This window comes from Lipotes vexillifer, unplaced genomic scaffold, assembly GCF_000442215.2.
Source record: "Lipotes vexillifer unplaced genomic scaffold, Lipotes_vexillifer_v1.1 scaffold220, whole genome shotgun sequence".
NCBI classification, from domain to species: domain Eukaryota; kingdom Metazoa; phylum Chordata; class Mammalia; order Artiodactyla; family Lipotidae; genus Lipotes; species Lipotes vexillifer.
This window is the reverse complement of record NW_006781423.1, coordinates 764,929-778,706: the sequence shown is the minus strand read 5'-3', so window position 1 is coordinate 778,706 and position 13,778 is coordinate 764,929. Positions and strand designations below refer to the sequence as shown.

The following is a 13,778-nucleotide window of genomic DNA, read 5'->3' as shown; positions in this document are numbered from 1 at the left end:
ACATATAAAATATATATATATATATATATATATATATATATATATATATATATATATATATATATATATATAATCCTCATGGAGAAGTCATGCCAAATACACATATATTGGTTTTAGGGGAGTAACTTAGAAAGACCATGGCTTTAATGGAATGCAGGAGTTTAAAACCCAAAATAGGCTTAGAACCAAGTCCTAGGAATAGTGGCTTATTCCTGGCAAGTAGAGGTAGATTTACCACAGAAGGGTCTTAGAGTTGAAATTATTAAGGATAATAATTAGTAACTACATATTGATGAGCAGCTGAAAGATTACTGGAACAGTCTTGTGGTATTTCTGTGAAGAATTTAAAATAAGAAGAATGGTATAGTAACAGTTAATTTTAGTGATGATGTTACTGAGTGTGTACCTATGTGCTGATTTATTCTGAATCTTGATCTTATTTGCATGTCCTATTATTTTAAGTAGAAATGAGGAATTAGAATTATGTTACTAATGTGGGTAGAAAATGCAATAGTACTTAATAAATGGCTTTATAACTGCATCTCAGCTTTTTACATTTGAAGAAAGCTATCTTACATATCTATGGTTAGTACAGACTCTTCACTTAGTAGGAGTTATCCTATGAGCAAGTATGGACTTGTCCAGGGGATACAGCTTGCTTTACAAGCCCATCGTTTTTTCTCACATATTCATTACTCACACATTTGCTCTTGAAGACAGTCCTTCTGTCTTGGCTTGAGGCAGTGTGGAGTAAGAGAGTGCCCCTGAACCTGCCTTGTGTAAGCCTGGCTCAGAGCCTAGCGATATTGCTTCTGCGTCAAGGGAACTTTGGCAAGTCACGGTCACAATCACGGAGACTCAGTTTGTCTATTGATGAAACAAACAAAAAATACATACCTCACATGGTTGTTTTAAGACTAAAAGAAATAATACACGTGTAATCCTTATAAACCTGGAGCCCATTTGTCCATTTCAGAGCAAGTTGCATGGTTAGTTGAAGAAACACAGCAGCAAAAATGTAATTGGAAACAAATCCCTCAAATGTTTTATTTAATATTTCAAAAACTGTGAAGAGGATTCAAGTACATAATACATCCTACCATCTATTTAAATTTCCTTTATTCTTTTACTTACTTCTCTTGTATCCCCATCTTCCCCTAAGTACCCTGCTCAATGGTTCCACAGCTGTTTTTTTTCTCCCTGTTCCTTCTCCCCCAACCCCACCCGCTTTGTATACTTTTTATTTTATAAATGGATTTTACCACTCTCCCCATGAAAAAGTATCCTTCTTTTCAGAGGGGTGTGTGTGTGTGTGTGTGTGTGTGTGTGTGTGTGTGCGTGCGCGCGCGTGCGCGCACGCGTGTGTGTTGTCTCTATATTTGGGGTGGGCATTAGACGAGTTGGTAATTACAGTCTTCTCTTTAGCAGGCTGGAGAAGAAAAGGTAATTATTTTTACATGACATGTATAAAAACACTTTTTCAAATGTTATACAAATTTTTCTTGGCAGGGGAGCCAAGCCTGTGCTATATATATGAGGGCGATGGGATATGTGAACCTTTTGAGAAGGAAACCAGCATCACAGACTGTGGCCTCTATACTCCCAAAGGATACCTGGATCAGTGGGCTACCCAAGCTTATTCTTCTCATGAAGATAAGAAGAAGTGTCCTGTTTCCTTGGTAACTGGAGAACCTCCTTCCATGGTAAGTTAAGCCAGAAGAATAGAGTCAAGGCTAAACAAAATTGTGAAGTGATTCCCCCAGATACTTAATGTGAGCATACATTTTTTTTCTCCTCACTTTGACACCAAATTTAGTTCTTAATGCACTCAAAATAGGATAATGTTAAATGAAAAGCTTCTAGATTAGCAATTAAATCTCATCCCTCACCCTCACCCCACTTACATTCACTAGTTTTCATCTAGGAACCTTTGACTATGCAATAGCTGACTTCAAGTTACACAAAAGCATCTCAAAATTAGTCTTAGAATACACATATCAGAAATTACGCTTGGGCTTTGTGTTTGGGAAAATTTATTTTAAAAGAAGAAAAAGAAGCAGTAAAGAGTCAGAATACCTGGATAACACTATTGGATCTACCAGTATTATTATGATTATTACTAAGTGAGATTTGACATGTCACTTAACCTCTCTGGGCCCCAATTTTCTCATATGTAAAATGGGTATAATAATACCTTTTGCATTTAACTCAATGATTTATTACAAGGATCAAATGAAATTTAAAATATGTATTAAAGATCAAAGTATAATTTTTTTTTTTTTTTTTTTTTTGCGGTACGCAGGCCTCTCACTGTTATGGCCTCTCCCGTTGCGGAGCACAGGCTCCGGACGCGGAGGCTCAGCGGCCATGGCTCACGGGCCTAGCCGCTCCACGGCACGTGGGATCTTCCCGGACCGGGGCACGAACCCGCGTCCCCTGCACCGGCAGGCAGACTCTCAACCACTGCGCCACCAGCGAAGCCCCCAAAGTATAATTTGATTTAAAGAATTCTTATTATTAAAGAAATTTGAGAGTCAGTACTAGAAACAAATCCATAGGTATACAATTTTCCATGAATATCTACCTAAATAAATAGAAGATCTTCTGAGGACGCTGAGGACTGACTTCTGTGAATCATAATTAAATAACTAAAAGAAGATTAAGGGCTTTAGTTTTTGGATACTATTCTAGATGTTTCCATTGCCAGATAAACTCTTCCATTCATTATAACAATAAGCAATATAGTCTTTCAACAGAAGTAAGATTTAGCTCTCTAGGTGTATGAGGCCAGGATAGAATTACTGGAGTTTAGCCTTGAGGAGGTACCCCCAGACGATCGAGGAACCAGCCAAGGTTGGTGCTGTGGTTCAAGGAACTCATCAAGGACCCAGGGGTCTTTGAGATTTCACCTCTTTCTGTCCTTGGCTTGCAGCTTTCTTCCTCAAGCTCATAAGATGACTGCTGTTCCTCCAGGCACGAAGTCATTATTTCAAGTGGGAAGAAGGGGAAAGGTCAAAGGGAAATATTGATACGTGCTAGCTGAGTCTCTTTTTATTGGGAAAATGGGATCTCTTCGGGAACTTCGACACTATAGGCTTCCACCAGCATCTCATCGGTCAGATCCAGGTCACTTCATCATCCTTAGTTGTAAGGGACCCTGAGGAGATGAGCATTTATAACTTGATACATTGTCACCTTGAACAAAATTGGAGTTTGTTAATAAGAAAGAAAGGGGAAGGCTTCCCTAGTGGCGCAGTGGTTAAGAATCCGCCTGCCAATGCAGGGGACACGGGTTCGAGCCCTGGTCCGGGAAGATCCCACATGCCGCAGAGCAACTAAGCCCGTGGGCCACAACTACTGAGCCTGCGCTCTAGAGCCTGCGTGCCACAACTACTGAAGCCTGTGCGCCTAGAGGCCGTGCTCCACAACAAGAGAAGCCACCGCCATGAGAAGCCCACGCACCACAACAAAGAGTAGCCCCGCTCGGTGCAACCAGAGAAAGCCAGTGCACAGCAACGAAGACCCAATGCAGCCAAAAATAAATAAATAAATTTATTTTTAAAAAAAAGAAAAGAAAAAAGAAAAAAAAAAAAGAAAGAAAGGGGAATGGATATGGATAGGCAAGTAGCCGTGCCTGCCACACTCCTTCAGCTAATTCTGGCATCTTTCTCAAGAGTTCTGGTGCCCAATGACAGGAAGCCCAGAAAACTGGGAGATTCTGAGTTAGTGACAGCTCTCTAAAGTGGCTTTTAGCCCAGCCTGTCTGTCTTCCCACAGTGAAGTGGGAGAAATTTCCTGGATTTTCTCTTTCCTGGTTCCTTTTCCCAGCTTAGTGGTTCCCTGATTCAGTAGCCTCACTCCTGGGGCCAGTGGATCCTGCCTGGTAAGGATCTAATCATCATCCTGGACAGACTTCCCTAACTGATCCTAGGAGCAGTTGCCTGAAATGTGCCAGGACAATTCGTTGAGCAAGATCCTTGGGTCATCAGTGGGCTGTGAGTTGTCATGTGTATTCTTCTACCCTGGTAAAGTTATATCTTGAGGCTAACAGAGAGCACTGAGACATTCTTCTACATTGAGAAAAGTTTTCTGCCAATAATGTGATCATTAGGCATTCAGAAAGAGAGGAAAACTTTGGTTTCAAGCTGGAGAGTTTCATTGTCTTTACTTACCTCTCACCCTCCACATTTAATGGTTGGTTGAAATTGCATTTCAGATTTGCACATCATACCGTCCAGATTTACCAGAGCACCATCCACTTACTGGCTGGTTTCCCTGTGTCACCAGTGGAAATAGCCCTCAGGATGAAGGGAGTAAGCAGCTAAAAGGTAGCCTGGAGAGAGAGGATGAGGTTTGGCTCAAAGTAAGTGGCCCAAATGGATTTTTGTGAAGGCTGTGGATAGATTGTGCATGTGTGTGTGTATAAATGATGCATTGGAATGGCTTGTCAGGAGATTTCCTTTTATCATCTCAAAGTTCTTACATCTTGAATTTATTTTCATCTCTCTTTGAATGTTAGACTTCTCTTTATAAGCAATCATTTTATCAGAGTATAATATACACATAGAAAAGTACAGAAATGCACAGATCAATAATTTTTTTACAAAGTAAACATCCTCTCTAACCACCACACAGATCAAGAAACAGAAAATTAACATCACCCCCCAAAAAGCTCTCTCATTCCCCCTCTCATTTATTACATGACAGAGGTATCTACTATTTTTACTTCTGCCACCATAGATTAGTTTTGCCTGTTTGCATTTTATGTAAAAAGCTTTACAGTATGTACTATTTGTGTCTGATTCTTTCTTACTCAACTTTCTATTCGTGGGATTCATCGTGCTGCTTTACCTAGCAGAAAAGTTCATTTCCATTACTGTGTAGAATTCCAGTGCATAAATATGTCATACTTTATTTAACCATATTGATGGACATATAGTTTATTTCTAGTTTTTCTGTACTGTGTATTACAAATAGTTCTGCTATAAACACTTCTGTACATTTCTTTTGGTGAATGTATATAAACAATTGGGTATATTTGGAACTGCTAGATCATAGTTAGGCAGATGACCAGCTTTAGTAGATAATCCCAAATGATTTTCCACTTGGTTGTACTAGTTTATACTCCCACCAGAGGCCTATGAGTATTCCAGTCGCTTTACATTTTCACCATTACTTGATATTTAAAATATTTAAAAGTCTTCATTTTGGCCATTCTCTTGGGTATGTAAATGTACCTCCCTGAGGTTTCAATTTGTATTCACATGTTGGCTAATGAGATTAGGAGACTTTTACAAGTATATTGGTCATTTGTAGATTCTTCTTTTTTTTTTTTTTTCTTTTTATCTGAAGGGCATATTAAAGTCTTTTGCTCAATTTTCTATTGGACTGTCTGTCATTTTCTTCTTAATTTATATGATTTCTTTACAATTTTCTGAATGTAAATCCTGTTCCAGTTATATGTTATTTCATATTTTCCAACACTCTGTGGCTTACTTATTTTTACTCTTAATGGTATATTTAGATGAACAGAGTTCTAAATTTTACTAAAATTCAAATTATCTTCCTTTTTCTTTATGGTTAGTGCTTGTCGTGTACTGTATTTAATAGTCTTTGCCTACCACAAAGATATACTTCCCTATGTTATCTTCTAGAAATGTTATTGTTTTACATTTTATACGTAGGTGTACAATCCATTGGAATTTTTGTGTATTGTGTGAGGTAGGGATCAAGATTTTTTCTCCCTAGACCTAGAACTACCATTACTCAAACTAAAATTTTCTTTTCCCCTCTTTGCTGCACTGTGTCACCTTTGTCGCAGATAAACTGGCAATATGTATGTGGAGGTCTGTTTATTGTGGAGATTCTACATCTTGTTCTGTATATCTGTATACAGACTGATCTGTATATCCTTGCATCAGTGTTACACTCTTAATTACTGTACATTTTTTATGAGTCTTAAAATCAAATAATGTAAGTCCTAAAACTTATTGTTCCTTTTTTTCCTGATTGTATTGGCTATTCTTGGTCCTCTGAATTTTCATATAAATTTTGGAATCAGCTTCAATTTTCACACATAGGAAAAAAAAACCTGATGCAATTTTGATTGGGATTTTATTGAATCTCTGAGTCAATTTGGGGAGAGTTTTCTCTTTAAAATACTGTCTTCTAACATTTTCTTTGAGTTACTTAAGTCTTTAATTTCTCTTGATGTTTTATAGTTTTCTGAGAAAAAGGGAATTGAATTTTATCAAATGCTTTTTCTGCATCCACTGAGATGACCATATTATTTTCCCCTTTGTTCTGTCACTGTCTTGATATACATTGATAAATGTTTAAATGTTAAATCAACATTAGATACCTGGGGAAAAAAATAACAACTTGGAGGCTATGTATAATCCTTTGCCAATAGTTTTGGATCCTATTTGTGAATTTTTTAAGTGGTTTTTTAAAATTTATGTTCATTAGAGATTGGTTCCTACTTTTTTTTTCTTTTTTTTTAATTTTACTATCTTGTCAGGTTTTATGATGAAGGCTAGGTTTGACTCCCAGAGTAAGTTTCCTTTTTTCCCCAGTTTTCTGGAATATTTTGTGAAAGGTTGATGTTAATTTTGGAGGACTTCATCAGTAAAGCTATCTGAGTCTGTGTTTTCTTTAAGGAAAATATTTAAATATGTGTTAAAATTTTAAACCAAATATTGAAAAATTTGGGTTTTTTATTTCTTCTTAGGTCAACTTTGGTAAGTTGAGTTTTCCATCAAGTAATTAGTCCACTTTTTCTAAAATTTTGAATTTATTGGCATTAAGTTTTTTGTAATGTTCTCTTATTTTATTTGTAATATTTCCGAGCTCCCCAGGACTTTTTTCATTTATGCTATTGTTAATTTTTGGCTTCTCTCTTTTATTTTTTTGCTCAGTCAGTCTTGCTAAAGATTTATCACTTTTATTCATCTTTTATTAATGTTTTTATAGAACCAAAGAATATATATGTGTGCATATATGTATTCTTATATATATAAATATATAAACATAAAAGGAAGGAAATAATGAAAATAGCATTATTTCCTTCCTTTTACGTTTACATTTAACTTGCTCTACTTTTTCTAGTAACTTGAGATGATGCTTAGATAATTAATTTTTAGCTTCTTTCTTTTTAAAATATGTGCATTAAGGCCACAAGTTTCCTTCTAAGTGTGACTTTAGCGACATACTACAAGTTTCACATCTTATTTCTGTTATCATCCAGTTCAAACATATTTTCTAATTTTTATTTGATTACTTTTTTGATCCCTGAGTTATTTATAAGTATGCTGATGAACTTCCAAACATTTATGGATTTTCTGGTTACCTTTTTATTTTTGACTTATAGCTAGAGTCGTCTGTGGTCTGTATTTGGTATGGTTTCAAGCCTTTTTAATTTGTTGACCCTTGAATTACGGAATAGCATCTGGTTAATATTGATAAATATTACATGTACTTTGAAACAAATATGTAATCTGAAGTTATTGGATATAGCATTCTATATATTTAACATAGATCAGGTTCATCCATCATGTCATTAAAATTTCCTATATCATATATATAATATAATATATATACATATTTTCGCTGATATTTTGTATACTATTTCCATCAGTTACTGAGAGATATGGGTCAGACTTTCTTACCATAGTCTTGAATTTGTCTGTTTCTCTTATTTTTGTCAGTTTTTGATTTATATATTTTGAAACTATATTATTAAATATGCAGGCAATTCTCACTTTGTAGTGTGGGACCACAAAATGACCATGTATCCTAAAACTATACAAAGCAAACTCAGTAATCGGTGGGAAAAATTATAATAGTTACATGACCTTTTTGACACAATATTAAAAACTCTTATTTTCAGAAATATATGTGAAAGGAAGTGAAAAAATAGTAAATTTTAGTTCATTATAATTAAAAAAACATTGCAAACAGAGAATTAAAGTGTTTCATTTCTTTGTTTAAAAAAAAAGAAAACTACCAAGTATAGTTTGAACAGTGCTTTCCTTTTTTTTTTTTTTTTTTTTGCTTCATATGACTTACATTACAAAGCAGGCAGTTTTTCTGTGCCTTTGTGAATTGTCATATTCCTTTCTAAGTTTGAGCAGCTTCCAACATTTTATAGTACTTTGCACTTTTAATGTTATGAAATGTCTCTGAGAGTTCTTTTAATGTGAATTTTTTCTTGGCATCATTTCCTCTGGGACATCTTCATCCTTTTTGTCACAACCACTTTTCTCATTTTTGCTGATCATTTCACTTTCACTAAGTTCCTCTGGCTGCAAATCCAGTCCCTCAAATGGCAGCAGCATCAACATTCCCACACTCAGCTCTTTCGTCTATAACTCTATCTACCTTTAATTCAAATTTCACCTCCAGCATTATAATTTGTTGTTTCTTTGCCGTACTTTCATCCTTGCTGGCTGATCCCCTCTTTTGATTATCCATGTTTGTGAAATGTCATGTGGGTAAAATGTCACTGGGAGATGAGGCAACACAACTGCACACTTTTCTGCCTCTGTGTGAACTGAATAACAGATACACAGTAAACGAACAATGACAGTTTGAAAGAAGTGATGTAATTGGTCACTGATCATGATCCTCAGTTGTTATTTACATGGTGATTTGTGGATGGAAAGACTATTAATGGAGTTTGTACTTTCTACAGTTACAGTTATTTTTTGGTAACTGAAATTTGAATCATATCGTTGGGACTCTGGTATTATATAACTAAATTGTGATAACTGATATTTTTGTATATGGAAACTGTGTAAAGTGAAACTACTGTCAGTAGATAATTTTAGAATTTTTATATCTTCCTGGTGGATTATCTCTTCTAACACTAAGAAACGTCTCTCTTTATCTCTAAGAATATTTTTTAATAGATCTTTATTGGAGTGTAAATGCTTCACAATACTGTGTTAGTTTTTGTTGCACAACAAAGCGAATCAGCCATATGCATACCCATGTCCCCATATCCCCTCCCTCTTGAGCCTCCCTCCCATCCTCCCTCTCCCTCCCTTCTAGGTCATCGCATAGCACCGACCTTATCTCCCTGAGCTATGCTGCTTCTTTCCACTATCTATTTTACATTAGGTAGTGTACATAGGTCGATGTTACTCTCACTTCGCCCCAGCTTCCCCCTGACCCCGTGTCATCAAGTCCATTCTCTATGTCTACATCTTTCTTACTGCCCTGCAAGTAGCTTCATCAGTACCATTTTTTTAAAATTTAGATTCCATGTATATGCGTTAGCCTACAGTATTTGTTTTTCTCTTTCTGACGTCCTTCACTCTGTATGACAGACTCCAGGTCCATCCACCTCACTACAAATAACTCAATTTCGTTTCTTTTAGTGACTGAGACATATTCCATTGTATATATGTGCCACACCTTCTTTATCCATTTATCTGTCGATGGACATTTAGGTTGGTTCCATGTCCTGGTTATTGTAAATACTGCTGCAGTGAACATTGTGGTACATGACTCTTTTTGAATTGTGGTTTTCTCAGGGTATATGCCCAGTAATGGGATTGCTGGGTCATATGGTAGTTCTATTTTTAGTTTTTTAAGGAACCTCCATACTGTTTTCCATAGTGGTTGTATCAATTTACATTCCCACCAACACTGCAGGAGGGTTCCCTTTTCACCACACGCTTTCCAGCATTTATTGTTTCTAGATTTTTTGATGATGGCCATTCTGACCGGCCTGTGGTGATACCTCACTGTAGTTTTGATTTACATTTCTCCAATAATTAGTGATGTTGAGCAGCTTTTCATGTGCTTCTTGACCATCTGTATGTCTTCCTTGGTGAAATGTCTATTTAGGTCTTCCAACCATTTTTTAATTGGATTGTTTGTTTTTTTGATATTGAGCTCCATGAGCTGTTTGTACATTTTGGAGAGTAAACCTTTGTCTGTTGTTTCATGTGCAAATATTTTCTCCCATTCTGAGCATTGTCTTTTTGTCTTGTTTATGGTTTCCTTTGCTGTGCAAAAGCTTTTAAGTTTAATTAAGTCCCATTTGTTTATTTTTGTTTTCATTTCCATTACTCTAGGAGGTGGGTCAAAAAATATCTTGCTGTGGATTATGTCAAAGAGTGTTTTTCCTATGTTTTCTTCTAAGTGTTTTATAGTGTCTGGTCTTACATTTAGGCCTTTAATCCGTTTGGAGTTTATTTTTGCGTATGGCGTTAGGTAGTGTACTAATTTCATTCTTTTACATGTAGCTGTCCAGTTTTCCCAGCACCACTTATTGAAGAGACTGCCTTTTCTCCATTGTATATTCTTGCCTCCTTTGTCGTAAATTAGGTGACCATATGTGTGTGGGTTTATCTCTGAGCATTCTATCCTGTACCATTGATCTATGTTTCTGTTTTTGTGCCAGTACCTTACTGTCTTGATATACTGTATAGTTTGAGGTCAGGGAGACTGATTCCTCCAACTCCATTTTTCTTTCTCAAGTTCGCTTTGGCTATTTGGGGTCTTTTGTGTTTCTATACAAATTGTAAAATTTTTTGTTCTAATTCTGTGAAGAATGCCAATTGGTAGTTTGATAGAGATTGCATTGAATCTGTAGATTGCTTTGGGTAGTATAGTCATTTTCACAATATTGATTCTTCCAATCCAAGAACATGGTATTTTTCTCCATTGGTTTATGTCATCTTCGATTTCTTTCATCTGTGTTTTATAGTTTTTTGAGTAAGTCTTTCACCTCCTTAGGCAGGTTTATTACTAGGTATTTTATTCATTTTGTTGCGATGGTAAATGGGATTGTTTCCTAAATTTCTCTTTCTAATTTTTCGTTGTCGGTGTATAGGAATGCCAGAGATTTCTGCGCATTAATTTTGTATCCTGTAACCTTACCAAATTCATTGATTAGTTCTAGTAGTTTTCTGGTAGCATATTTAGGATTTTCTAGGTATAGTATCATGCCATCTGCAAACAGTGACAGTTTTACTTCTTCTTTTCCAATTTGTATTCCTCTTATTTCTTTTTCTTCTCTTTGCCATGGCTAGGACTTCCAAAACTATGTTGAATCATGGTGGCAAGAGCGGACATCCTTGTCCTGTTCCTGATCTTAGTGGAAACGCTTTCAGTTTTTCACCATTGCATATGATGCTTGCTGTGGGTTTGTCACATATGGCCTTTATTATGTTGAGGTAGATTCACTCTATGCCCGTTTTCTTGAGAGTTTTTATCATAAATCGGTGTTGAATTTTGTCAGAAGCTTTTTCTGCATCTATTGAGATGATTGTGTGGTTTTTATTCCTTAATTTGATAATGTGGTGTATCACACTGATTGATTTGTGTATATTGAAGAATCATTGCATCCCTGGGATAAATCTCACTTGATCATGGTATATGATCCTTTTAATATGTTGTTGGATTCTGTTTGCTAGTATTTTGTTGAGGATTTTTGCATCTATGTTCGTCATTGTTATTGGTCTATAATTTTCTTTTTTTGTGATATCTTTTTCTGCTTTTGGTATCAGGGTGATGGTGGCTTTGTAGAATGAATTTGGGAGTGTTTCTCCCTCTGCAATTTTTTGGAAGAGTTTGAGAATGATGGGTGTTAACTCTTCTCTTAATGTTTGATAGAATTTGCCTGTGGAGCCCTCTGGTCCTGGACTTTTGTTTGTTGGAAGATTTTAAATTACAGTTTTAATTTCATTACTTGTGATAGGTCTGTTTATATTTTCTAATTCTTCCTAGTTCAGTCTTGGAAAATTGTACCTTTCCAAGAATTTGTCTGTTTCTTCATGGTTGTCCATTTTATTGGCATAGAGTTGTTTGTAGTAGTCTCTTATAATCCTCTGTATTTCTGTGGTGTCAGTTGTGATTTCTCCTTTTTCATTTCTAATTTTATTGATATGCATCCTCTTCCTTTTTTTCTTGATGAGTCTGGCTAAGAGTTTATCAATTTTATCTTCTCCAGAATCAGTTGTTAGTTTTATTGATCTTTGCTATTGTTTTCTTCATTTCTATTTCATTTATCTCTGCTCTGATCTTTATGAGTTCTTTCCTTCTACGGACTTTGGGTTTTCTTTGTTCTTCTTTTTCTAGGTGTTTTAGGTGTAAGGTGAGATTGTTTATTTGAGATTTTTCTTGTTTCTTGAGGTGAGATTGAATTGCTATAAACTTCCCTCTTAGAACTGCTTTTGCAGCATCCCATAGCTATTGGGTCATCGTGTTTTTGTTGTCTTTTGTTTCTATCTATTTTTAAAATTTCTTCTTTGATTTCTTCAGTGATCTCTTGGTTATTTAGTAGCAAACTGTTTAGCCTCCATATATTTGTGGGTTTTTTTCCTTTTTTTCCCCATGTAATTGATTTCTAATCTCATAGCATGTGGTTGGAAAAGATGCTTGATATGATTTCGGTTTTCTTAAATTTTCCAAGGCTTGATTTGTGACCCAAGATGTGATCTATCCTGGAGAATGTTCCATGTGCATTTGAGAAGAAAGTGTATTCTGCCACTCTCAGGTGGAATGTCTTATAAATATCCATTAAGTCTATCTGGTTTATTGTGTCATTTAAAGCTTGTGTTTCCTTATTTATTTTCTGTCTGGATGATCTGTCCATTGGTGTAAGTGGGGTGTTAAACTCCCCCACTATTACTGTGTTACTGTCTATTTCCCCTTTTATGGCTGTTAGTGTTTGCCTTATGTATTGAGGTACTCCTATGTTGGGTGCATAAACATTTATAATTGTTATATCTTCTTCTTGATTCATCTTTGATCATTATGTATTGTCCCTCCTTATCTCTTTATTTTAAAGTCTGTTTTGTCTGATATGAGAACTGCTACTCCAGCTTTCTTTTGATTTCCATTTGCATGGTATATCTTTTCCATCCCTTCGCTTTCAATCTGTATGTGTCTCTAGGTCTGAAGTGGATCTCTTGTAGACAGCATATATATGGGTCTTGTTTTTGTATCCATTCGGCCAGTCTGTGTCTTTTGGTTGGGACATTTAATCTATTTACATTCAAGGTTATTATTGATATGTATGTTCCTATTACCATTTTCTTAATTGTTTTGGGTTTGTTTTTGTGGGTCTTTTTCTTCTCATGTGTTTCCTGCCTAGAGAATTTTCTTTAGCATTTGTTGTAGAGCTGGTTTGGTTGTGCTGAATTCTCTTAGCTTTTGCATGTTTGTAAAGCTTTTGATTTCTCTGTCAAATCTGAATGAGATCCTTGCTGGGTAGAGTAATCTTGGTTGTAGGTTTTTCTCTTTCACCATTTTAAGTATTTCCTGCCACTCCCTTCTGGCCTGCAGAGTTTCCACTGAAAAATCAGCTGATTACCTTATGGGGATTCCTTTGTATGTTATTTTTTGTTTTTCCCTTGCTGCTTTTAATATTTTTTCTTTGAATTTAATTTTTGTCAGTTTGATTAATATGGGTCTTAGTGTGTTTTTCCTAGGGTTTATCCCGTATGGCACTCTCTATGCTTCCTGCACTTGGGGGACTATTTCCTTTCCCACGTTAGGGAAGTTTTTGACTATAATCTCTTCAAATGTTTTCTCAGACCCTTTCTTTTTCTCTTCTTCTTCTGGGACCCCTATAATTCGAATGTTGGTGCATTTAGTGTTGTCCCAGAGGTCTCTGAGATTGTCGTCAGCTCTTTTCATTCTTTTTTCTTTATTCTCCTCGTTGGCAGTTATTTCCACCATTTTCTCTTCCAGCTCACTTATTCGTTCTTCTGCCTCAGTTGTTGTGTTATTGATTCCTTCTAGTGTTTTTTTTTTCCATTTCA

General features: G+C 35.8%; 1 protein-coding gene across 1 annotated transcript in view; it reads left to right on the top strand.

Moving 5' to 3' along the window:
• PAPPA2 (pappalysin 2) overlaps positions 1–13,778 on the top strand; it is a 288,812-nt gene that overhangs the window by 140,797 nt on the left and 134,237 nt on the right. The window contains exons 10-11 of the mRNA XM_007454744.1: positions 1,510–1,703; positions 4,217–4,363. Of these exons, the coding sequence (XP_007454806.1) occupies positions 1,510–1,703; positions 4,217–4,363 (341 nt within the window). The remainder of the gene's footprint in view (positions 1–1,509; positions 1,704–4,216; positions 4,364–13,778) is intronic.